This window comes from Bidens hawaiensis, unplaced genomic scaffold (genome assembly GCF_021521415.1).
Source record: "Bidens hawaiensis isolate Kalapana, Puna unplaced genomic scaffold, B.hawaiensis_p1.1 tig00000190_1, whole genome shotgun sequence".
Lineage (NCBI taxonomy): Eukaryota > Viridiplantae > Streptophyta > Magnoliopsida > Asterales > Asteraceae > Bidens > Bidens hawaiensis.
The window spans coordinates 55,844-83,518 of record NW_027491020.1 but is presented as its reverse complement, the minus strand read 5'-3'; the positions used below and the strand labels follow the sequence as shown (position 1 = coordinate 83,518).

The following is a 27,675-nucleotide window of genomic DNA, read 5'->3' as shown; positions in this document are numbered from 1 at the left end:
TGCAAACATTTTGTGTGTCTTGATCAACCATTTGATCATTCTCAACAACCTCTTGTTGATTGCTAGTATCAACCAAAGGTGTATCGGCTTATGGTTCTCGATCCTCCTCGAGTACCACAGTTCTACTAATTCCTCCCATAAGGAACTTTCTTTCCAAGAACTCAGTCTTTCGAGCAACAAACACCTTTTGCTCGTTTGGATTGTAGAAATAATATCCCATAGAATTTTTGGGATATCCTACAAAGATACACTTAGTGGATCGGCTTTCAAGTTTATTTTGGGTATTGTGCTTGACATAAGCCTCACAACCTCATACCTTCAAATATGATAATGATGGAACCCTTCCATGTCATATTTCAAAAGGTGTCATTTCCACTTTCTTGGTTGGTGCCATATTTAGAATACGTGCTGCGGAGATTAATGCGTAACCCCAAAATGACATAGGTAATGTGCTTCTAGCCATCATAGATCGAACCATAACCAATAGAGTTCGATTCCTCCTTACGGATACACCATTATGTTGTGGTTTTTCAGGTGGAGTAAGTTTTGAGATAATCCCACAACTCCTAAGATGATCTAGAAAAGCATTATTGAGGTATTCACCTCCTCTATTGGAACGAAGTACTTTGATTGTTTTATTGAGTTGATTTTGTACTTCAGTTTGGAAAACTTTGAACATTTCAAAGTCTTCATCTTTGTGTCTTAATAAGAACACATACCTATAGCGACTATAATTGTCAGTAAAGGTAATGAAGTATATTTCACCATTTCTTGTCATTGTCTTATAAGGACCACATACATCCGAATATATGATACCTAATAAGTCTTTTGCCCTTTCATTAGTTCCACTAAAGGGCTCCTTGGTCATCTTTCCCAATAAACAAAATTCACACTTATCAAATGAATCGTCATTTGATTCCAAAAGATCATTCTTTTGAAGTGTATGAATGCGATCCTTGTTTATGTGACCAAGGCGACAATGCCAAAGAAAAGTCTTACTCAAATCCAATTTGAGTCTTTTGGTGCTAGATTGGTACAACGAGTTATCAATGGATGTATTATCATCAACTAATTCATAAATGCCATTAGACGGCATTGCTTTAAAATAAAAGACATCATTCATGAAAACATAAATACCATCGTTTACAAACTTTAAATCATAGCCAAAATGTTATAACAAAGAAACGGAGATAATATTCCTAGTCAAACTAGGAGAATACAAAATGTTTTTCAAAATAACTTCCAAACCATTTGGAATCTTGAAAACATAATCTCCTCGGGCTTGGACGTCAACCTTTGCTCCATTGCCCATGAAGAGACTTATATCTCCCTTCTTGTAATCACTTCTTCTTTTGAACTCATGCAATGAATTGCAAATGTGAGTTCCACATCCGGTATCCAATACCCATGTGTCAGAAGAAATTATATTAAGATCAATACGGATCATGAAAGTTGTACCAGAGGTTTTGCCCCGCATCCCTCTTAGCTTTCAACTCCTTGAGATAGGTTGGACAATGTCTTATCCAATGGACTATCTCACCACAACCAAAGCACGGATCCTCAGAGCTAACCTTTAGCTTCTTTGGTTTTGGTTCCGCCTTTGCCTTTCCATTGAACCTTCCTTGACTTGCCCTTTACCACTAGCAACCTTTTCTTAGGGTTCCGGGTGATGCCTCTTCTTCAAGCCACCCTCATTGATCTTAAGAACGGGTAAAACCTTTTTACCCATTCCGGGTTCGGCTATTTTAAGCATTGCGTGAAGCTCACCAATACTCTTGTCCCAACCATTCATGTTATAATTCATTACAAATGTCTCAAACCTTTTAGTTAAGCCATTAAGGATCATATCCGTGGCTGACTCTTTTGAGACATGACAGTTATGTCGTTCAAACCGATCAATGTGGCTTCTCATCTTAGGCACATAAGATGAGACAGATTAGGTTTCTTCTGTACGACATGCATGAAACGCTCGAACCGTTTCGAAGCGTTCCACCCTCGCTTGAGTAAGGAACATTTCCTTAAGTTGGGTGATCATGTCATATGCCCCATGATTCTCGACATCCTTTTGGATCTCGGGAATCATTGTTCCCAACATGAGGCAAGAAACTTGCACCGAATCCTCGATGTATTTTAACCAAACATTGTAGGCATCCAATTCATTAACATCATGTTCATCAGGAATAGGATCGTCCAAATATAGAATTTCTTTTTCTTGCTTGAGAACAATTCTCAAGTTTCGATACCAATCCATAAAATTGTTGTAATTCAGACAATCCTTATCCAGAATGGATCTCAGTGATAGATTACACACAGGTGGGATAATTCCGTTAGGTGGGTTATTTTCGGCCATCTATAAATTTAACAAAGCTCAATTTTAGTATTTTCGATATCATTAATAAATTTTAATCGTTAATACCCTTCAATGTCTCCAAGATAATTAATTATTAAAATATAGAACCCAACGTTACATTTAAATAGTAGTTAGGTGACCTTTATCCTACTATTCAAATTAACAAGGTAGTCAACGCTTGACGATTGCAACCCTTTGCAACTTCTAGTTTTATGGGATCGGTTAAACATCATATGTTTAGTTGGCATGTTTAATCCCATCAACACCTTTGTACGCCATGCTTCGGTGACCCTATTCGCATGGTTCCGAATCAAGTCTTCCTACTTATATACACATGTGAGTTTACACACACAAGTGGTTAGGTGACCTTTATCCCACAAGTATTGTAAATCTACCTCAAACTCTCAAGTTTCCTTAAGTGCGGTTAGGTGACCTTTATCCCACATCAAGTTCCCAAGTGATTCGAGTGTTGTATAAAAGGATGGTGATCAACTTGTTTTAAAAGGGATTTAAGTTTTCTAAATTCTATATTGGAAAACCTTTTATGTACCTTCCATTTCCATGCATTCAAATGTATGGTACCTTTTGAAAACCAATTTTAAAAATTCCTTTTAATAAAACCCATTTTATTATGAAATCATTAATAGTTAATAAAACCAATTTTATTACTTAATAATTTCTAAGGAATCTATTTTATGCAAGTTGTTGATTTTAAATTGTTAACATCCATATCCAAATTTGATAAAACAAAACATATATCAACCACACAAGCATAACTAACAATCACAAGTTCATAACCATAGCCACCTAAATTGACAACACTTGTTGACCGAAACAAGTGTGTCATAAGGTCTCTCCTAAGGGACGAGCATAACACAAGGTATGTGATGGTGAACTCCCACTTGACTCCGCATCCATATGCTTCAAGTGGCCATCACTAGTTGTGATCCTTTCTCTTAATTTGGGCTTCCATTTGGGCTCCAACTTTAGCTCCTTGCTTCCTTGGGCTTGGGCCATTGGGCTTAAATCCCATAGTGAACTATTAAGTCCATTAAGGCCCAAAACCGAAATGGTATTGTAGTTGCATCTTCTTTTACAAAATATATCCTAATCAATTTTTTCTAGTAAAATGAATACAACTATTCTACTTATTATTACAAACCAATTTGAAATAATAAATCGATTACAAACCCAAATAAAAGAATATTATAACCAAATTTAATAAATCACAACAAATCACACAACATACACAGGGTCATGGCTAGGTTATGAACATCCAAGTAATCAGGTCAACCCTTTGACCAGAATGGTTCCCCTTTAACCCTAAGGTTCTCGGCCAAGAAACCAAGGCTGAGAGTTTTCGGCCAAGAGACCAAAACAACTGAGTTCTCGGCCAGGAGATTTCGGTCAGCCGAGAACCAAGAGTTCTCGGCCAAGACCGAGAACCATGTTTTCGGCTAAGACCGGGAACAATGGTTCAAAACCATGACTTCTCGGATCAACCGATAACATGTTTTCGGCCAACCGAGAACCATGGTTCACAACCATGAGTTCTCGGCCAACCGAGAACGGATTTTGTGGTGTTTTCGGCTAGACCGAGAACTATGGTTTCCAACCACAAATTCTCGGCCAAACCTGAAAAATCCAGATTTAGTCCAAACAAAGTTTTGTCATCCAAATGACTAATATTTCCAGATTTCCACATGCATGTGTGGTATAATCTTGAAAAACCAAGGGGTAACCAATATGGTAAAAAATACCGTGAAATCCGAATACTTTAGATCCCATTTTGAAGCATGTAATTGTATAAGCGGCACTTGATGCCATTGTTGGGTTTTCACAAGATTATCAAGAACATATAATTAGTTTGAAATCTTGTTTACCAATACAAATAAAACCCGTTCTATGTTAAAACCCAATCCAGGATCCAAATATGATTTTCATGCTATCAAAACAACCATAGGGTGTTTGGATACATACCTTTAAATTTCCAGAAATCTGAAAGGGATGAAGTTGTGAATGGCGAGTTTCCAATGGAGGAAAACCTCAAGCTTGTATACCCGTTCAAGCTTTCCAACAAAAACCCAAATATTGCTAGGATTTCACTTGCTTGATCTCTTGTTCTTCCTCATGATTTCGGCCGAAAGAAGAGAGAAGGAAGAGAGAAACTTGTGTGTGTCAGAGAAGGTGTGTTGTGAGTTATCCAAGAATTGTGATCCTCTAATGAACACACATGCATGCCTTGAAACAACAAAAGAGGAGAGAGAGAGAGGGGAGGGGGTGGCCCCTTTTTGGGATTTTCCCACCCAATTTCAAAAACCCTTTTTGTTTCTTTTACATACATAATGTTTATTGTATTATGTTTACAAAATGTAACATAATACAATATGACATTTCTCTCATTATAAATTATCCATATAATTTATTACACAAGTGCAAAATATTTAGAAAACTATTTTTCCAAATATTATAAGTGTTGATATTTATTAACTAGATCTCATCTAATAACAAATATCGTGGTGTTTTTCTAGCTTGTTATTGGGTATAACCCGACTTGGATCATAACGTACTAGCCACATCAACTCAAATATGTGTCTTGGGCAGATCGATTCCAACAAGCATGGGCTGTGCCTTACCTCTGGATCGATTCCAACTTTTTCATATTCACTATTTTGATTCATTTTTCATTCTGATCACAGAGGATGGCACGATTCAATGAAGATCACCCATACCTAAGGTTCTCAGGCATAACAAGTGAGGATAGAATGGTGTCTAACTGTCTGCAACTAATTAAACAATGAGTGGAAAAGCCAATGATGTATGGTTGTACTAAAATACTTCAATAAGTTGATGAATACTACTGCATAGCTGACATAATCACCGACCCTTAACTAAGATTATGCTCAAACACGGATAGATTATTCAAGGAGTTGACAATGGAATTTTTAGCATCGTTCAAATTTAAAAATGAATCCACATCCAACAAACTTTTGGGAAGCAAACACTATTAGATTTAGGCTACGAGGAGTGTGGCATGACTCTAACCTCGCCAACTTTGGGATTAACATCGGGTTTTACACCGAAGAAGTTAGGTCCGATCTGTCGAACATGTCCACATACACATTCTCGGATGAGGTAGGAAGGCACACACCTATGTTAACCTTAGGTATGGGTGATCTTCATTGAATCGTGCCATCCTCTAACTGTCTACAACTAATTAAAAAAAGAGTGGAAAAGCCAATGACTATGGTTGTACTAAAATACTTCAATAAGTTGATGAATACTACTGCATAGCTGACATAATCACCGACCCTTGGCTAAGATTATGCTCAAACACGGATAGATTAGTCAAGGAGTTGACAATGGAATTTTTAGCATCGTTCAAATTTAAAAATGAATCCACATCCAACAAACTTCTGGGAAGCAAACACTATGAGATTTAGGCTAGGAGGAGTGTGGCACGACTCTAACCTCGCCAACTTTGGGATTAACATCGGGCTTTACACCGAAGAAGTTAGGTCCGATCTGTGGAACATGTCTACATACACATTCTCGGATGAGGTAGGAAGGCACACACCTATGCGGGGCCAATTAAGAAAAGATGCGTGAGAGTTATTAACACAAACTGATGGGGAAAACTATAACCTAAGCGTCAAAAAAGAGCACGAAAATGAGAGATCCATTGATGAGATACATCCAACGCCTACTAGGGCACACGCTCTCCAAACTTGTAACTCACGGAGCACTTGTAAATCTTCTTGACCTTTGGGCACTTTACTATATCGAAACATGTAGACACTGCAACATAGCCTACCTATTATGCTCTTTACTGATTAAAATTGCAAGGCCAGGATTTGTGTATCGTTATTCGGTGGTGGATGGTTTGTAAGGCCATATAGATCGTATAGGATAAATGTTTAGGGCACAATAGGACCAATCCCGTTACTATTAGACATAGGCTATTGTTTCAGGATGGGTCTGGTGGAGGTGGTTTCCAAAGATCCATACATGGTACATTTTGTAGACAGCCCTAGGTTAATGTACGATTAGCCCGAAAACACCCATACGTGCATGCGTCAATGATCTATCTTAGATTGAATGGTAGAATGCTTGGTTGTACTATATGTATCATGGTAGTTGAGACGATTTTTTGGTTATCAAATTCATTAATTATGTTTAGTGGCCATTTTTAGGGCGATATGGGTAAATATATACCTATTCTTTTTTTATGTCTTTATATATTGCGCAATATGTTTGTGGTTGTGTTTGTAGATAATATGCAGGTGGGATTTATTTTAGTACTAAAACTTCCAAACAGCTTACAGGGAGGCAGCACTCGTCAAAAATTTCATCTCGGCTCGTATGGAAGTTATACTCCTTTTTCGCCTCTTTTCCATTTTCTTAAATCTTATAACGTTGAGCACAATGTGAGATTTAAGTGTGGGGAGGGGGTTTATACATGGCCAAACCAAGTTTAAAAGCGAAAATTTTGAACAAATTTTTCAAAAATCTGTTTTCGCAACAATAAAACCATCAGTTTTTAATATTTTTGAAAAGCCGAGAAACTAAGAAATAAGGGGAAACATTTGACAAAGATAAAAATACTTTAAATGTGATAAGACTAAAAATACGGTTTGTAATATTGAGAACTTTATGCAAAATATGACGTTTTCACCCAATCCTTCTGTTTGTGAGAATTAAGCCTTCATGCGGATATTCTGGAAAAATACTCATATATTGGATACTTTTAAGTGAGTCAAATACTTAATGCATATTAAAACCTGTCTTGAGAATTCTATTTGAGATCAAACGAAATGCCGCATAAAAAGTAAGGTAATATATTTCCAAAACCACAAACAACCACAAAAACCTTTTTTAGGTCCTATAGATTGATCAAACAACAAACACTAGTTTACTTGGATCAATCTCAACACTAGCTAGCGGAAATCACTAGTGAGGAACCGAGATCTCGATCTTACCAAATTACCCCAAAACCTATCCTACCAAATTACCCTTACCCATCACCAAAACTACCCAAACAACTATCCTACCAAATTACCCTTTTATCGGAATAATTCAGTATTGGTCTTTTACTGGCAGACCCTAAAGAGCTGGATTGCATTCTTTCGATATCAATTTACTTTGCTTCCTACAATTCACAAAACCTAGGTTGCCTCCAGAACTTGGGGAGAGAATTTTTCTTTTTATCAATGAGGTGACGTAAAAGTGGCGCCAAGAGGAACAAAGGCCACCATTTTGTGTGATTTTTAAAAGAGCAATGAAAAGACGAGCAAAAAGATATGAATGATGTTTGGGCTGCGGAAACTTGTCTCGTGAAGGAAGATGAAGAGTAAGTCAAACCCAATCCCTGTTAGGATTAGTGAAGGCCTTTGGGTTGGGTTCGTTGGTTGACGATTAGAAGACAAATGGGGCGGTCCATTAATTATGGAGGATGGCCCGTCTGGAGTTTTCTTGGTCCCTAAGCCATTTAACCTAATTGTTCTCTGTATATACCATTGTCATGTATTGTAATCTTTTGTACTGTGCTTAATAATAAATACCCTAGTTGCAGCCTGTGGACGTAGGTCGCCTTGACCAAACCACGTAAAATCTCACGTCTCTTATTTATGGCTTTTGTTTGTGCATGTGTGTTTGTGTTTCCACTACGTACCAACTCTGATTAATACCTAACAAGTGGCATCAGAGCTGAAGGTTTATTACATACACGGTGCACTATAACGAGAACGAGAATATCTTCGGTTTGTAAGTCTTATTCGAAAAACCCTTGAAAGTTATTTTTTTGTGTGGTGCGATATTTGAGAAGGTGGTTTGTGATAAATTAACTTTCTGGTCAAAGGGAGGTGTTTATTTTTTTTCATTGTTTTGCCGTATATTGCAAACAAAACTATATGTTATATTTTGGGTTTGTGGGCTGTGCGAACAAAACAGAGAAAGTAAAAGCCTATTTTGTCATCTAGCTATAAGAGGTTTTAGACAATCCTTTGGAGCCGTCAGTTGTTATCTAGTCACTGTTTTTCGTTGTCACCGGAATTTTGCTGCCTTTATTAACAAGATACCACGTGTTAGGTCGTGTTTACGACTGTTAATCAAAGAAGAAGCGGTGTCAATTGCTTCTTTTTGTCGGACTAGAATCAAAGGTTGGGTGTTCAAGATTCAGTTTGTTGTTCGGGTTTGCTTTGACTGTGTGGGTCGGGTATTTGTTTACAGGAGTTTCGGGGTGCAAGAAAGGTTTTGGGTTTTGGGTTAAAGTTTTGTTTATTCGTCTTTTCTCTGTTTGCCTTTTGTGATGTCTGAAGACGGGAAGGTTCCAATCGACAAGTTTAACGGGACAGATTTTGCATGGTGGAAAATGTAAATAGAGGCGTTACTTGGTGAACATGATTTGGATATTGTATTGGAGGAAAAGCTGGTTAAAATGGATAAAACCGAAGAAGCAATTTGGAACTCAAATGACAAGAAGGCTAGAGGTAAAATTGCATTGGCTTTTACGAGGAGCGTTGCATTTAATATTATGAAAGAAACCATGGCTCGTGGTATGATGACGGCTCTGTCAAATATGTATGAAAAACCGTCTGCAGCCAATAAGGTGTTCTTGATGAGGGAATTGTTTATGAAATGCATGCACGAGGGAAGTTCAGTCACGGGTCACATTAATGATTTCAACTCAGTTATGTCCATGTTATCTTTTGTGGGCATGAAGTTGGATAATGAGACTCAAGTTGTTATATTGTTATCTTCTTTGCATGAGAGTTAGTCTGGAACTGTAACGGCCATTACTAGTTCCACGGGGGCCGATGGTTTGACATTTGAGGGAGTCCGAGACATTGTATTAGGTGAAGACGGTCAGCGGAAAAGCACGAGTGGCTGATCATATTCTAGTATGTTTTATGCTGGAAGGGGAAGGAAAAATAACATGAGCAGTGGGAGTCAGGGTAGAAGTTCGTCTAGAACTCGGAAGAATGTGAAGTGCTGGAGGTGTAATGATGTTGGACATGTTAAGAGTGATTGTCCAAACATATTACAGGGAAAGGTTGCTGAGGTGAACACTACTGAACATGTTAATGAAGGCGTCAGTGATGAAGAGGCATTATTTTGCAGTGTGGATAACATGGTGGACTCTTGGGTCATGGATTCCAGATCTTCGTTTCACGCTACGGACAGCGGGGAGACGATGGTGAATCTGAAGGTTGGTAACTTTGGGAAGGTACGCATTGCTAATGGTGATGTTCTTGATGTTACGGGCATGGGGGATGTTAATTTCGTAACTCCATTGGGAACCGTTTGGAACTTGAGGAATGTTAGGGTTATTCCATCATTGAAGAGAAGGCTTATCTCTGTTAGTCATCTTGATAAACTAGGCATGTAAGTAAAGCTTGGTGGAAGTAAATGGAAAGTAACTAAAGGTAGTCTGGTTATTGCTCGTGGAAACATGTATGGTTCATTATACATGGTGAAAGTTCCTACTGAGGGAAGTGTGACCGTCTCTCAAAACAAAGTTAGGTTTGCTGAATCAAATGGGAAAAATAAGGTTCAATTTGCAAGAGTTGAGCCTGGTTCCAAGGTGATTCAAGCTGAGCGGGGCCGGAGGTCTAAAATAGGTCAGAGGTTTGGTAATAATGGGAGCGCGGGTTGTGTTCCGGGAACAGTTACAAAACACGATGGGTTTTGGAGACTGTTATTCCAATTGATAAAATCTCTCTTGGGGAACTCTTGCTAAAAGAGGAGAGTGGTAATAGTTCTCGGGTTATCTCTGGAGCTGGTGGATTGTGTGTATCAGTTGATATAGAGGACATATCAGTTTAGGCTGATGAGTTGGGGCTCGATGGAGCTTCAACTGGCCCTTCTGGTACTTAATGTTAAAGAGGGTTGCTGCAACTAGGTGGTAAGTCTTAGCTTGTTTATGGGAACTGGAAGCTTGAAAGACTTGTAAATAAAGATTGTTGATATTGCTGATGACTGGGTTGCTTTGTGGTTGAATGGAGGGCTGGAGTTTATCGCAAGGCCTTCAAGTGGGAGATATGAATATACCGAGCTAATGAGGGTGGGGGGCTATTAGGCTCAAAGTCTAACGGTCCATTAGAATTGGAAGTTATGTTTAGAGCAGGTTTGAGGAATAATTGATCCGCATTTTAGATAAAACTGGTCTTCACGATCTGACCTTAAAAGAGTTATTAAAAAAAACAGTTGATTCTCTTGGTTGAAGAATGGAGCAAGAACAAGAAATAGAAAATAACTTTGAAGAAAAAGCTCATATTTTATGTTAGTCGTATCTTGGCTAAGAATGTTTATACATACAAGTTTACAAGTGCATCCAGATATAAAGCCGAGTGTGTGTGAACATTGTGAGCACATGACTTTTTGCATAAGATGAGGCTAATAAAAGCAAATCATAGTTTTAAATATCACTGCATATACTAACACATTATGCTCTTATGGATTACCGGGATTTTCTGAAATTTCTCGGGATGTTTAGCTTCAGTTAACGTGTTGTTTCGAAGAATTTGTTCAAAGCTTGCTTGAGGACAAGCAAGGTTCAAGTGTGGGGAGATTTTGTGACTTTCGACAATTCCGGGCTATCTTGTATTTGTTTTTATGTTGTACACCGACCCGATTTATATCCCGAACATTTCAAATATATAAAATATTGGATTCTATGTTACTAAATCATTCCTGCTTGTTCAATTTGAAAAACCCCTTTTACGGATTCGAAAACGCCTTTAAAACGATCAAATTACATCGAAAATGAACTTCCGGGACGCAAAACGAACCACGCAAGACGAGCTGACCAACCCAACCCCCCTATCACGCCGCGCCGCGCGGCCAGGGACGGTAGGCTGGTCACGTAGCGCGGCCTCAGACCTGCAGATTCGTTTTTCTGGCTTTTTATGCTTTCTTGTGTTTATAACTAACCCATTTTCATGCAAGACTCTTTATGCTTGACCATTTCAACTTACCCTATATATACACACCCATCTTCTTCATTTTTACACTTGCTCATACTCCAAATTTTCTCTCAATTCAAAGATCATAAAGGTTGTTATTCATGTTCTTGGTAGTTTGACCTTCTAAAGTCAAATTGACATAGTCTTTCATTCTAATTAACTTACTAACTCTTATTAATACTTGAAGCTTATAGCACAACATATATATATATATATATAATATACATCCCTTGTTACCTTTGGTAGTTACTTATCCGGCCCCAGTTGGTTAAGTTTCGGACCTCGTAAGGCAATGCTTCATGGAGGACTTCGTGTCCTTGATATATATATATATATATATATATATACTTATATAACTTATTTATACATACTAACCATGCTTAACTTCTGCTCATTTTAGTTTGTTTATCATATTTATAAAGTTCCATGGTTATGGGTTTGAAGAGTCTAGCGTCGGTTTAACCGTAAATAGCTCCAAACCGTAAACCGAACTTGTTTACTAGTTTTGTTAAATAATTGTTTAAACATGCTTATTGTTAGATTTAAGATTCTAAAATCATTTTTATAAGTTCTATGGTTATGAATCTTACCTCGGTCTTAACCCGAAACAAGATCCGAACCAAAAACCGAACTTTCGTTTAAAAGACTTTATTGTTAACTTTTTGGTTGTAAAACTTAAGTATCTTCATTTATAAATTCTTATACAAGTTCCATGATATTTGGGCATGTGGAAACCATCTATGAACTTACTGTGAGATGGAAACCGAACCAAACCGAACTAAACCGATTTTCACTCGCTTAAGACACACAAGTGTGTTTTTAGCTATCAAGACTTGTATAAATCTTTAAAAATACTTTATAAACTGATTTTAATTATTTTCTTAAGTACTTGGAAATGTTGGATCCAACTTGATCTCATAACAAAGTTTGGACCGATAAAACCGAACACTCGCTTAACGTACGTTGTTAGTTCAAAAACGATAGAACTACATACTTTGTTAAGTCTTATTAAATTTTATTGAGTTATCTCATAACATTCATTATTTTGGAAAGTTGACTTTGGGTTTGACCAATTATCAAGACCCGAACCAACAACCCGAAACACTCGTTAAAACCCGTTTTAGTATCTATATTATAAAGGGACTTGCATTCTAGCATTTTTACCCGCCTTATTACTTAACATAGGTTGAGTAAATAATAAGGCTAGATATTTTAACCCGGTTTCGAGCAAACTTATATTTTTAAAGACTATTATTATAATTCCTTGAATATTTACATTTTAAACCTTAAACTTTAAATTGTTTGCATTTCTTATCTTTTATTTTATTTAAAGACTTCCTAGACAACCTCCCTAATACAAGACTTCCTTCCACCAAGACCTTGCTCGTTAAATCTCATCCTTCCGGTTACCCGTCATTTTACCAAATCAAGTTTGTAACTTGAGCGTGAGTACTTTCATACCCCGTTTTCCATCTTTCGTTTTGGGGGTGACAATTCATACTTACTTAAACTAAATGCTTTATACTTGAGCCTTGAACCACAAACGTTATTGTATACTTTACTTAAATAATTGCTCGATTTGGTGTTCTATGCTTACATGATTATATGCCTATGTGTTTATCGCTTTTGGTTGGTGGAACTATAAATCCTAGTCTATTTGGCAACCCCTTATAGCAATGCGTCGTTAATGTATGCTTATTAACGATAACTATAAAATCCTAGATTATTTGGCATCCCCTTATAGCTAGGTGTCGCTAATGTGTTTAGCGATATCTTTTTATCCAAGTTATTGCTATTATTTATTTTCTCGTATACAAGATTGTGGCTTTTCTTACTATATAATTATATGTTCAAACTTATGAATTGCTCACCAACCTTTGTGTTGATAAACTTTATTTTATGAAATGTTAGAGGTTGATTATAGTTGACTCGAGAACTTGGAGAAAACGTTATCAAGACTCTTAGGATATTAGCAAAACGAACAATATATATTTGTTTACTTGTATTCAATTTGTTTTGTATGAACAAGATGTGTTGTTTATTGACTTTATGAAATAAAATGAGTTGATTAAATATTGTCACTTTTCTTGTGTTTTGGGCAATCCGTTGCACCCCGGCATGTTCCGCCGCCTTTGGTCGGGGTGTGACAGATTTGATGTGTAAGAATTAATACATCTTTTCAACACAAAAATATCGCCAAATAAGTGTAAAATCGGCAAGTATATTAGATTAAATAACCACTAATTTTTATAATTTCTATCTATAGGTAAATATAGTCCCAAATAATAAAACAAGCTGATATATGAAGAAAAATAGAGATAAACGATGAAAACATACTCAACACACCCCATGGTGAATCAAGACATGGCCATGCCTAGAGCATACGAAGTAAGAACAAAAATTAGGAAGCCAAAACATGGACATGTTAACCAAGACACACCCATGTTATCAAGAACAAGAGAAAAGACAAAACAGAAGATTCTGAAGCAAAACATGGCCATGCCTTCCCAAAACACGGCCATGCCTTCAATACAAGAGAAAAGGACAAAATTATATGAAGTTTGGACTATTCTGGACTTAACACGGTCGTACCTTGCTTAACACGGTCATGTTAACCCATGTTGTACGAACTGAAGATGGAGCATTTAATGAAGCGGGGCAAAAAAGTCACCATGGCCTTGTTATACTCAGCACGGTCGTGTTTTGGACCCCAAGACAACCAAATTGAATGCTCGTCTCCTTCATTCAATACACTTTCCAAAATCATTTACTTCACTTCAACCACCTCTTTTCGACACCATTAATAAGGGAATTAGTATCATCCATCCAACCCTTGAAGATTAGGAAGATTAAGCTCTTGAAAGAGGTCATAGCATCAAAGATTAGTCATTCAAATTGGTTAGATTGTTTCAATTTGATCATGTTTGTGTCTATTACTCTGATGGTTAACATTATATTTATTTTTGGCTAAACATTCATAGTGTCATCTTAGTTTATAATGAATCTTAGTTAACATTTAATAATGTTAGATAAACGTGTGATCGGTTTTTAACAAGTAATGATTATGTTTCAGTTATTTTATGAGGAATGTTAAAATACTCATAAAAGATACCCCAAGTTTCAAGCTTGACGATAAGCCGAAAATAGCTAGTCTTGTGAGGCCTTGACGAACCTTAAATTAGACACCAAGTTTCGAGCTTCACGATAAGCCGGGGAACTGCCACTCTTGTGAGGACTTGGTTATTAAATTAAGAATCCTTAAATGAGCCGCCAAGTTCTGTGTTTGATGATAAATCGAGGAATCGCCATTCTTGTAAGGTCTTGGTTGGGGAAAAAACTTGAATCATAATATTGACATGGACCATGTGGAATATTAGTAGTGATTAATCATGTTCAAATGGAAACTATCAAATGTGTTTGTGGAAACGGATTGTTGATGTTCATCCACAAAAATCAGTTAATTACTCGATAAGTGAGTGCAACATAATATATTTTAACAACTCTTAGGTGGTTATTACATGAGTTCTATAATTGCTCAAGAATTGTGCGGATTAATACTTGGTAATTCAAGGTTAATCCTTTACAACTCAACTAATCGTAATTGACAGTTTGTGTATAATACAAGGGTTATTTTTACTAAATTATCATGGACAATTCACTTAGTAATTTAAGGGATTGTCTCATCTTTAAAGTTTTATTTAAATATTTATCATAAGCCACTTGCTTACATAAAATGATATTTTAGTGGAGATAATGAAGTTATACATATCTCTTTCTTTAATTATCATGGAATAATATGGCTTAGGAATAAGTTGTTATTCTCACATTTAATCATCATAGCAAGCTTATATCACATGCTTACCAATTCATTGTTAAACCAAAGTTAAGAGAAGCCTCTTCAGTCCAACGTCATGTGTTTCCCTCAAGCTAGCTGTCTTAGCCTATTTACCTGCGTGCATACTAAAAGTCAGCTACGTTGTTTCTAGTTAATCAGGCATCATACATTACATACACGTATTTGAATATGCATATTATATACTTAACCTGTTTACATTCATTTCATGCATAAATTCATACTTTTATATTATTCTTTTAACTTACTTTCAATAATTAGTATTTACATAATCATTCTATGTTTTAAAGAGTCTTTCACTCTATAATCTCCGCAGATATTATTAGGGTCTGCAGACCTTTATCCTTTGCAGATATCATTAGGGTATGTAACCCTTTAACCTTCGCATATTTTATTAGGGCCTACAATCCTTAACCATTCAACCATACAAACGATACATTCTTTACCATACACCATGCATATATATATATTCATATACATCCACATACATACTCTCAACTTGTTTATATCATTTAATTAACATGCATAAACATTCGTATAGCATACACTTACCAATTTAGGTATGTGTATTTACTAAGCACATAGGAGTATGCATACAACCTTGAAAAACATAACAAGGAATGGGGCTAGAAACTCACATGAGTCATGTTCTTTCTGAGTTAACTATGATACCCTTCCTTAGTTGTGTAGGCCTAACCGTGTCACAATTATAAGTATCAATTAAGTACCCCCTAAATAGTTAATATTCTAAGTAAGTGAAACCCCTAACGAAGGGAGGTCCGGGGGCAACACCCCAGGCAGCAGTGTCCTAGGGGCGGCAACCCCTAGCAGGGTTCAAGGGGCCTGGCTTCATTAAAAATTCATCAGAAAAATGCATCTTTAAACGATTCGAGTTTCGTATGAGTTGAGTTTAATTCTAATTGAATCAATTTTACATTCTAATCGAGTTTTCAATTCGATTCGCTTCGATTCGATTCGTTTCAATTCAATTCGATACGTTTTAATTCGATTCAATTCGTTTCATTTCGATTCGTTTCAATTCGATTCGATTCGATTAGTTTCATTTCATTTGAATTCGATTCGTTTTTCCTCAAAACGAATCGAGTTTCTTTGGAACTTGATTCGAATTTGGTTTTTCATGCCTATTCATTCTAATCACTTCCTTATAAAACGAGTTCTGGGCTATAACAACTTCCTTTTCCTGATTTAACTCGGTCCGAACATCACTAGTTCTTCACGATTCATCCCAAATAACTTTTTTATTACAAAGTTTACGTTTTTCTTGCATAGGAAGGTCTGATTTGCCTTAGTACCAAATCTTAAGGCAACTCGACACCTAAAACCTAACATTTATATCAAGAGCGTACCTTTTTGGGTTCCGGTTTAGTTTGGCTCGGATCTGGACCAACACATGAATCTAGACGTATTTCTTGTTTTTCTACGGAAATCGGCTGCAAATCACCCTCTTTATTGCTCGGCTCTGGATCCGGGATGAAGGAGAATGTTTGTGTGTGTTATGGAGTGTGTGGAGGCAAATGTGGAATGAGGGTTTTAGGAGGTTTAAGAGGGTGTATAAATATCCCTAAGCCCATGGACCTAATACCCATCATCATTCCTTATTCCATATTTTATTTTCCAAGCCCACATTCTATTATTATACTTAACTTAACTAAATAATAACACACAATTAAGTAAATTAAATTTTTTTTATTTATTATTATCAAAAGTAGGATGTTACAAGTTTAAAATCCTACTAATATTGACTAGGATTTAAAAATAAAAAAAGGGGGTCTTATAAGATTTTAACACATGATCTTTCAAATTAAAACAAGGGACTTACCACTACACCACAATGTTTGTGTGTGTTATGGAGTGTGTGGAGGCAAATGTGGAATGAGGGTTTTAGGGTTTTAGGAGGTTTAAGGGGGTGTATAAATACCCCTAAGCCTATGGACCTAATACCCATCATCATTCCTTATTCCATATTTTATTTTCCAAGCCCACATTCTATTATTATATTTAACTTAACTAAATAATAACACACAATTAAGTAAATTAAATTTTTTTATTTATTATTATCAAAAGTAGGATGTTACAAGTTTAAAATCCTACTAATATTGACTAGGATTTAAAAATAAAAAGGGGGGTCTTATAAGATTTTAACACATGATCTTTCCAATTAAAACAAGGGACTTACCACTACACCACATTACTATTAATGTTCCATCTATTAATTCTTATGGGGTCTTAAAAAATATAATATAATGTCTCTAATACTTTTTTAAAATACTGAGGTCCCTGACCCCAATCCACACTATGTGAGCTTGCCCCTTATTGCATACTAGTCGTGACCTTTAGATTATGCATTGTAGTTCACATCTTGGTTTTAGAAAGCGAAAAACACACCAAGACTACAAGGTCTATAAAAAGGGGCACAAATTTTAGTTGTAACTAAACTTTATATATGATTTAACATACAAATGACATATGTGTGCACTTTAAAAAGTAGTCGTACATCCTAATGCATTAAAAATCTCAATGTATAAGAAGAAGTTGTGCCTCAAGTCATTTTTGACGGGGTGTTTTATACAACTCATATCTCTTAAAAAAAGGAACCTACGCCTTACGCTTGGGTGCGCTTTTTATTACCAATGTTCACATGATTACATAATAAACACACAAGCGGGCGTTTCAGATTCCTTAGTTTACATTTTCCCAAATAAGTTACAACTTTGTAATTTGTTAACTTATCCCCTCACAATAAATTAAAATACCAAACCTTTTGGGCGCGTTTATTTCACAGAATTTGTGGGAATTCAAAGGAATTGGAATTAAAATCCCATGACATAGCGTGTTCATTTCGTTGGAATTGGAATCTTAATTCATGACATGATGTGTTCGTTTCGTTGGAATTGGAATTCAATTCCTTCAAATTCCATTAGATAAAGGAATTCCAAATTCTTCCATCATGTGAAGGAATTCAAGGAAATTCGTTGGAATCTTCAATCGGTCGACCGACATGGTCGCGTTCGGGTCAACATTTCAGGTGTGTTCACATTCAGGACGACGCTCCGGGTCGGGTCGTGTTTGGGTCAACACGCCGGTTCAGTTCGCATTCGGTTTGATGCCCCCACATCAAACAAAACACGAAAAAAAACATAAACCGAACCGAAACCGAAAAACTAGCCAAAACAAAACAAAAAAAAAGTTAAACTGAACCGAGTAAACCAACTAAAATGAAACAAAACAAAAGGGAACCGAATAAACCGAAACAAAAATATAAACGAAACCGAAAAAAAATGACATAAACGAACCCAAAAAATGACATAAATGAACCAAAAAAGCCTGAAGCAAGCCAAAAACCAAAAAACTGACCAAAAGAAGCAAAAACGAGCTTGAACCAAACATAAACCGAAAAACCAACCTAAACGAACCAAAAAGCTAAAACCGAGCCGAAACACAACTGAAAAAACTGACCAACCAGAAGCAGAAAATGAACTCGAACCGAAATGAAACAAAAAAAAAACAAAACGGAGCAAAAAAAAACCAAAAACAGGTCGGGTTGGGTGAAAACGGTTCGGGTCGTCGAGAGCCGGGTCATCCAAAAACGTTGTGGGTCGTCGCTAGAGTGGGGGATGAAAGTTTCCGACTCACTGGCCAACCAAACACGTTAGATGGAATTGAGATTCCAATTCCTTTAAATTCCGATTCCTATGCGAATTCCAATTCCAGTTCCAATTCAATTCTATTCCGCGAAACGAATGCACCCTTTAAGTTTTTTCAAAAGTTAATAAGTTGCTCAAAATAAGCAATCCCTAAGAGCATTCACATTCAATTTACCTTATTGTGTGAGTGGAGTTTTTATAATGTATGGGTGGTTTAGGGTGTTGTGAGTGAGTAAGAGGTGATTTTTCTGTATATTTGAAAGTTATTTTTTACACTATATAATTTTTTAAAATATTTTGAAAGTGATTGTGAGTGAAGGAAAGAGAAATGATAATAATATTAAAGTATTATTTAATTAAAATGAGAAAGAAAATGTAGTGAATTTTTAGTGTAATTTTGGATGTAGATATAGAAGATTGAATGCGAACGTTTTAAATCAATGAATAAGCACATAACTTTGGCCAAAAGAAAGGGGCGAATAGGCATTTTAGTAAAAGGTAGGGGCTAAAGATGAAATAGATAACTTGGGGCAAAAGCAGCCCTAAACGATTTCTTTCTACAAACCACCTTCACCTTCACCTTCACCTCACCTTGGGGCGATACAGATCTTGCTTCCGGTAATCCCAGCCAGGGTTTCTTTCAATCAATTTCATATATATTTTTTTGTATAACTCGTTTGCTTGCAATCATTTTACAGAAAAAACAATGACTCAGCAGGACGTTGAGATGAAAGAACAGCAGCAGCAGGTGGCAGTGAGCTCCACGTCATCCGCCACTCCTGTTTTACAGCGTAAGGATGCTTTGGTTTTTGAATTGGATATTTAGGGTTTAGTGTGTGCATTTGATGTTTAGATTTGAAAGAGATTGCGCAATTGATTGAGACCGGAGCCTATGGTCGTGAGGTTCGTCTGATTTTGAGGGCGGTTAGGTTGACCATTGCCTTGAGGAGGAAGCTGAAGGCGTCCCTCGTTTCCTCCTTTCTAGCTTTCGCTCTTGCTCCTGGATCCGAACCACACTCCCGCTTGTCTGCATATCTGCCAAAGGTATTCATTGATTGCTATGAGGTCCCTGACCCCAATCCACCAAGTTTGGATATGATATTGATTAATGCTATGTGAAGGATGATGAAAATGATATGGAAGTGGATACTGCAGCATCTGCTACCGTGAAGCATTCCTCAGAGCTCGAGATCTATTGCTACTTGCTTGTGCTCATATTCCTCATTGACCAGAAAAAGTACACTGAGGTCAGCAATCTTCATTTATCATTATTAGTTCATGCATAGCATCACTTATTCATTCTTCATCATCCAGGCTAAGGCTTGTTCTTCAGCCAGCATCTCCCGTTTGAAGAACTTGAACAGGAGAACAGTTGATGTTCTGGCTTCCAGGCTGTACTTCTATTATTCTCTTAGCTATGAACTCACTGACGATCTCTCTGAAATCAGGGGGTGTGTATTCTTATTTATCAATGTCTCGGTAAAATAGAATATAGTCAGTTATTATATTTTCATTTATTTGCAGTAATCTCCTTGCTTTACACCGGGCTGCTACATTGCGTCATGATGAACTGGGGCAGGTTTGTTTCTTCATCTATCTACAGCTTGTAGCTGTTGGCTATGCATGTGTTCATAAAAATAATAATAATAATTAATATTAGCATGAATGTTAATTCGTATTGTAATATGCAGGAAACCCTTCTCAACCTGCTGCTTCGCAACTACCTTCATTACAATTTGTATGATCAAGCTGAAAAGCTGAGGTCAAAGGCACCGCGTTTTGAAGCTCATTCGAATCAGCAGGTATGCTTTCATATCATTATTTTTATCAGTTATTTTTTAATAACAGCATTCACGTTGGAGCCTCTATATTCATACTTTCTATATAATATAGCGGAAACAATTAAACACCGCTACATTGAATTCTCTATAATAGAGAAACTTTTATAGAAAACTAAAGTACATCTCTATATTTGGTGGCTCATATTCAACACTCTTAATTTTATTGTGAGTGTATAAAAAAGAGGAAACTTAATAAAATGAGTGTGTGAGTAAGGTAGAGATGGAGAGTTTGATGTGGGAGGGTTTTTGAAAAATACACAAAACTTAAAAGAAACATGTGTTTTTTAGTTACAGTTATGTGAAAATTTATTGTAATCTTTTTTTATTTGTCTCAGTTTTGCCGGTACTTGTTTTACCTTGGGAAGATAAGGACGATCCAGCTGGAATACACCGATGCAAAGGAATCCCTTCTTCAAGCTGCGCGTAAAGCACCGGTAGCTGCTCTAGGTTTTAGAGTCCAATGCAATAAGTGGGCCGTGATTGTCCGCTTACTTCTCGGAGAGATCCCTGAACGAACTGTGTTTATGCAAAAAGGCATGGAGAAGGCCTTGAGGCCTTACTTTGAGTTGACTAATGTGAGTTGGTTTTTGACTTTTTACTTTTCTCTTCTTCCTAACTTCAGTTTGTATCTTTCTTAAACACAATTTCTTGCTTTTAGGCTGTTAGGATTGGAGATCTAGAGCTGTTCAAAACCGTAGCTGAAAAATTCTCAACCACTTTCAGTTCAGACCGGACTAACAATTTAATCGTGAGGCTGCGTCACAATGTGATAAGAACCGGGCTGCGCAACATCAGCATCTCCTACTCGCGTATCTCACTTGCTGATGTGGCAAAGAAGCTGAGACTGGACTCGCCTAACCCTGTGGCGGACGCTGAGAGCATTGTGTCAAAAGCAATCCGTGATGGTGCGATTGATGCGACGCTAGATCATGCAAACGGGTGGATGGTGTCCAAGGAAACTGGTGACATTTACTCGACAAACGAGCCTCAGCAAGCGTTTAATTCTAGGATTGCATTCTGTTTGAATATGCATAATGAGGCGGTTCGTGCTCTTAGGTTTCCTCCTAATTCTCATAAGGAGAAAGAGAGTGCTGAAAAGAGGAGAGAGAGACAGCAGCAGGAACAAGAGCTTGCCAAGCATATTGCTGAGGAAGACGATGATGATTTTTGATTCAGTCTATGAAATCATTTGAGGGAGCTCTGTTGCTTTATGTTCTTGTTTGAATATGTTAAAACCAAATTCTGGGATCTTTGAGAAAGACTTTTCAAGTAGACTTATGTATGTTTTTACATGTTATGGTCATCGTCTATGTCTCCCCTGTTTCCTTGATCTTGATAAACATTAACCAATTCTGGGATTTGTGGCATGATGGGTAATTTGTGTTTTAGGATTGTTGATCATCAATGGTTACTTGGATATTCGTACTATTAATAGCGGTCTTGAATAATTGTAGTAGGACTAGGATGGTCCAAGAAGACTTCTACTTTAAGCTATATAGCATGAAACATAGACGAATGAAATTAATTGCACTAAGCATGTCGACTAGTGTAAGCAGTTTTAGGTTTTGTTTTGGGATAACTACGTTTTTATTATTGAGTTTCTACAAATGCTAACGTTTCACTAGTATATGTGATAACCAAACTCTGTAAGTTGATTCAGAGAAAAAAAATGCACGTTAAGGATTTTTTTGGAAAAAGCTGCGATATCACTAAGTGTATGTATATATTAACCAACTCGAGTCGGTGAAATCATTCACTTGACTACAAAAGCATAAATCACACAGACTCCATCCGAGCTGGTTTATGTTAGAAATTACGTTAATAGTAGATTTGAAAAAAAAAAAGTGAAAAAGTTGTAGGTGCAAAGGTTGTTATCTAGATGGAGACTTTCGTGAATTTCTAATCCTCTATAACAAAGAAGCCAAATGCAAGAAATTAAAAGAAAACATCAATCTTTTGAACACTATTACAATTGAAAATAACATACTTTTAGTTAATTTAGGATATCACAATCACGTTGAATTTGGAAATATAACGGCTAATTTTTTATTTTTTTTTCCGAAAGCCTTTCAGGGATCGTTATAGAACTTTTCTAGTAATATATTTGCGTACACTAGTACACTAGGATAGAGCTCGTGTGGTAAACAAATACAACAAAAAAAAAGTTAAATTTAATAATATACATAATAACATACCTTATGGATTAATAAGATATAAATAATAAACAAAATTTTACAATTCATAAATCTCTAAAAATCTCTTTGTATACAACATTGGATAGTGACATGTGTGATTAGGAGAAATGTTAAGATGTGATATTTAAATATATTCAAATGTTAACTTATAACATGCTATTATAATATTTAATGAAATTGTGAGAAGATTTCTATAACTTATTTATTGCGATTTCCATATATAACATAATTGATTGGCTTGATAAAATAGGAAACTGTTCGCATGACATCTACGTGACATCCTATGAAAGTCCTATAATGATATCATAGAAAATCATCTTGCTTTAATAGTATAGTTATATTGTTAGATTGAATAATGTATGAACAAAACAAGATATAAAATTACTTGTAATTATATGTAATACGCAAGCCTAAGAACTAATTAAATTACATCGCAACAAGTTTTAAGGCTTGGATTCATTTGAAAAATATGTTCAAAGAGTAGGCTTTTGAGATCGTACCGAATAATACCTATACGGCTATACCAAAAACGAGTGAAAATATAAACCGAATATAATATTGATATTTTTAATTTGATACGATCAGTACTAGTATCATTGAAAGTGTTGAAAAATTACGAAAAATACCAGTATTTGGGGAAAAAGTTGCTTGTCCCTAGTTCCTAGACATTCATGATTATCTTTTGGAGTGCCCTAACGTTTTAAGGTGTATTATTACCTTCTAAAGCTATTTTCTCATCACAAGACCACACTCGTGAAGTTAACGCTACTCTCCAGTTAAGTCCAGTGCATAATAAAACTTATCAACTCTTGATAAGTTCAAGGCCATTGTGTATGTATGCCTAGACGCGTCTATAACAAGTAGTATTAGAGCGGATCTGTCCCTTCAGAGAGTTTCTGATGTGTTAATGTCTTTCTTCCGTTTATAATTGGTGATTGCATCATGATGATGAAAGCATTAATAAATCTGATGCAAGTCACATGCTAGTGAGCAAGATCATCATCATTCAACGATCGTCACGTGGACGACATGATGAGATGCCATAACTCCTATAATGCTCTTTGGTAATATTGGACCGTGCCAAAGAGAAGCGTTGGTTGTTGCACAATTGCATGTTGAAATTGGACCACCATAAAGAGTAATAGACCAACCCATTAGAGATTGTGATCAACTTTTATGGTCAAATGGATTTTCATCGATGAGACTGAGAGTAAGGAACCGGTGCAGGGAAAAAAAATTGATGCATATTCGAAACAAATTTGTGAATGCTGAGCACCGCACCTCTTTAGCTAGAAAACCAATATAAGGCCAAATCATTCTAAGATGTTGCAAGGCCTCTACTTAGCTCTTTTCTTTTTTCTTTTTTTTTTTCTTTTTTTTTGTTTAAACAAATAAATATTGCATCAAACAGAAAAGGTCTGAATCTATGGCCTCTACTTTCACACTTTAACCATCTCATCCAAGTGGTAATGAAGAATTATAACATATATATATATATATATATATATATAGGGTTTGGATCAAATACAAATGAAATTAATATGCTAAACGTGAGAATCAAGTAGAGTAATTATATATACAAGTAGAGTAATTATGTAATTACTCTATGATGTAATTACATAATTACTCTACTTGATTCTCACGTTTAGCACGTTAATTTCATTTGTACGTTAACCTTCCCATATATATATATATATATACTAGGCTATATGCCCGTGTGACACACGGGCCCGATAAAAATAGATGTGAATACATCAATTTTGAAATTGTAGTATAGTTAATGATATATGACAATGATATTAAAAAAAATATTACAAATTTATAAACACTTCTTTGTATACAACATTTGATGTTGTATTTGAAAGATTACCATCATTATCTAAAACAACAACTTTGATGCCATCTCATCTTGTAACTCTTGATAATGCAACATACAATTGGCCATAAGAGTAAAAACTGGTTTTTCAAAAACAAACCAACTTTTGATAGTGACTATCCTTGACTTTTGTTTATGGTCATTGCAAAACATACGGCAAAGGGGAATTGCCTTCTTTGTAGTTTAATGTGCAGTTTTTTGTCAGTAGGTATCAAAGTAATTCTTGAAATATAATGATGATCTCCAATGTGACTTCCGGATATAATTTCTACCTGTATAACACGATTGCCCAATGACACCACTTTTAATCTAGTTCTGTTACACAGGCCACTTTTTTGGTCAATATTTCTTAGAAGCATTACAGAAACTCCCACTTTTAATATTAATTTATGGTTTGGCAATCTTGAAGCTTTGATTCCATTAAGAATAGGTCTCATCAACTATATGTCAACCATTTTTATAACATGAATAATAAACATATTCTAATGTATTTAAAGACATCAAAGCAAGTGTCATGTTTAGAGAATAACTTGTTAACTATTTTGGTGTAATTCTTAAAAATATTAAAAAATAAAATAAGTAAACAGTTGTTCATGTGAAACATGAATATCTTATATTAATTTAAATTAAGACACGAATACTTTTAAAATTCAAAATATTTGTGTAAAGTTTTGTTAACATCAAATACAAAGTTCAAGTATGTTAGACTATAGAAAGTTTTAAAAGTATTCGATGTGGAGTGAATATATATATATATATATATATATATACTTTTTTAATTTAGAAATGGTTTATATAATAAAAGTTATTTAAAAAGTAGTTTAACCACCAATGATTATATTGACAAATGAGGTGATTATAAAGTTTAATACATTTATGGTGTAAACTCTTTAAAACATTATTCTAATCAATGAATCAATCTCAAACTAAATAGTTAACATATGAAATATGAAAACATAAATGCTATTTTCTAGTTTAAAAAAGTAGTTGGAATCCGAGTTTTGTAATACATATTCAAAAAATTATTCTTTTGTCTTGCTAGAGAACCCTAAATGAGGGTGAAAAAAGATAAGTCTTGTAAATATACAGGTATTAAATTCTTCTAAATTGTTTGAGTTTTGTTATGTGTTACCATATCTAACTACTTTAGCTATGTATCAAATCCCATGAACTAATGTATGTGTTGGAATTCGTGCTAATGTGTGATTTTAGTAAAAGTGTATGAAAACATGCATAAGTCTAAATCAACTATGTGTAAAGCCTTTTATAACACGGATAATAAACCTATTTTAAGGTGTTTGAAGACATCAAAGTAAGTGTCATATTTAGCGAATAAAGTTTTTAACTATTTTGTTGTAAATCAAGTCTTTATTATTTGAATAATCAAGTCTTATAAATTGTTTTGAATTTTGTTATGTGTTACCAAATCTAACTATCTTAGGTATGTATCCAATCCCATGAACTTATGTCTTTGTTGGAATTCGTGCTGATGTGTGATTTTAGAAAAAGTGTTTGAAAGCATGAATAAGTCTCATCAAGTATGTGTCAACCCTTTTTATAACATGGATAATAAACTTATTCTAAGGTATTTGAAGACATCAAAGTGTAACATCACAGGAATTTCGAGCCAAAAATGTCAAGTTTCCAAAGTTAAAGGACTAATTCTATCAATTTCCAAACTCTAGGGCTAAAATGAAAATTCTGCTTTCTTATCCTTTCGCGCTACGCGACGGGACAAAAGACAAGCCCATCGCGTACCGCGATGGGACTTGGTCAAAGATTCTAGAAGAGGTCAACGGCGATACGCGATCGCCGTTGAGCCTACGTCATCGCGTACTGCGATGACGTGGCCTGACACGCCTGACACCTTTTCACCACGTGTCACACGTGGCACACCGGTTGCCACGTGTCCCGACACGTGGCCACACGTGGCACGACGTCCGCCACGTGTCAACACGTGGCACACCATCTGCCACGTGACCACACGTGGCAGACCTACTGTGTGACGCATCTGAGCTACGTCGCGGTACGCGACGGGTTCCCAGGATGCAGGCGCGTACCGCGATGGAATCCAAAATTTGCCTATAAATAGCAGCCTCCGGGATTTCATTTCTTCACACCAAAATCTGCATACAATCCTCTCTCTACACATCTCACTAAACCTCGAAAATCGTACCTCGATCCGCCCCAAAAACCGTGCACGATTCCTCGATAAGCGTGCCACACCTCGATATTCGTACCACTCCCCGGCAACATCCCGAACAAGAAGGTGGTACTGTTATTACATCCCGAAGATCATCTCGAAGTGCATGCCGTGAAATGTTGGTGCCTCGAGAAGCGTACCGACGAGCGATAAAGATTAGTGATTTCGTTGGACGTAAGAAGGGTGGATCAAGTGGCGTGGAAGTGCTGCTCGAATCCTTAGGAATTTCTAAACGCCAACAAGGTTAGGCGTAATGTCAAATGAATATAATATTAAAGGCTTAAGCCCTAAGTCGAAATCATACTATACCTCGAGAATAAATGGTATAACAAAGAAAAGAAAGAAAGAAAAAGAAATGTATATATACTTATGTGTTATATAAATTCTTTGTTATAATAATTATTATTATTTAAGTATAATAAGTATTCTTAAATAATAAAGAAAAGAATACGTTTCTTAAAAAAGAAGAAACGTAGGATTTTTATAATAAACTAAAGGTTTATAAACAATACTTTTAAACTAAAGGTTTTCAAGTAATTGAGAAATGGACTAAAGGTTCACCGAGGTATAAGAAAGACAAAAGGTCTTAAGTCGGATTGTATATCCGACTAACGAATAGTTATACTCGTACTATAGGTGCGAGATAACAAGAAAGAGACGCAAGGACGGTGTTGGAAACCGATCCGGATCAAAGGTGAATACACCCCACTTTTACAAACTCGTTTTCAA

The 27,675-nt window shown here is 35.9% G+C and overlaps 1 protein-coding gene across 1 annotated transcript; it reads left to right on the top strand.

The window, feature by feature from the left end:
• Positions 1-19,537: 19,537 nt before the first annotated feature.
• LOC143593650 (putative 26S proteasome non-ATPase regulatory subunit 3) lies at positions 19,538-22,039 on the top strand. The gene is made up of 8 exons (XM_077073239.1): positions 19,538-19,622; positions 19,685-19,875; positions 19,953-20,078; positions 20,146-20,282; positions 20,356-20,410; positions 20,523-20,633; positions 21,008-21,247; positions 21,331-22,039. Exons 1-8 carry the CDS (start codon positions 19,538-19,540, stop codon positions 21,841-21,843), a joined length of 1,458 nt encoding a protein of 485 aa, XP_076929354.1. The 3' UTR covers positions 21,844-22,039.
• Positions 22,040-27,675: the final 5,636 nt, after the last annotated feature.

Coding starts and splice junctions, on each gene's coding strand:
- LOC143593650 (XM_077073239.1), top strand. CDS start 19,538: ATGACTCAGCAGGACGTTGAGATGAAAGAACAGCAGCAGCAGGTGGCA. Junction 19,623..19,684: donor CGCCACTCCTGTTTTACAGC/GTAAGGATGCTT, acceptor TTTGATGTTTAG/ATTTGAAAGAGATTGCGCAA. Junction 20,079..20,145: donor ACCAGAAAAAGTACACTGAG/GTCAGCAATCTT, acceptor TTCATCATCCAG/GCTAAGGCTTGTTCTTCAGC.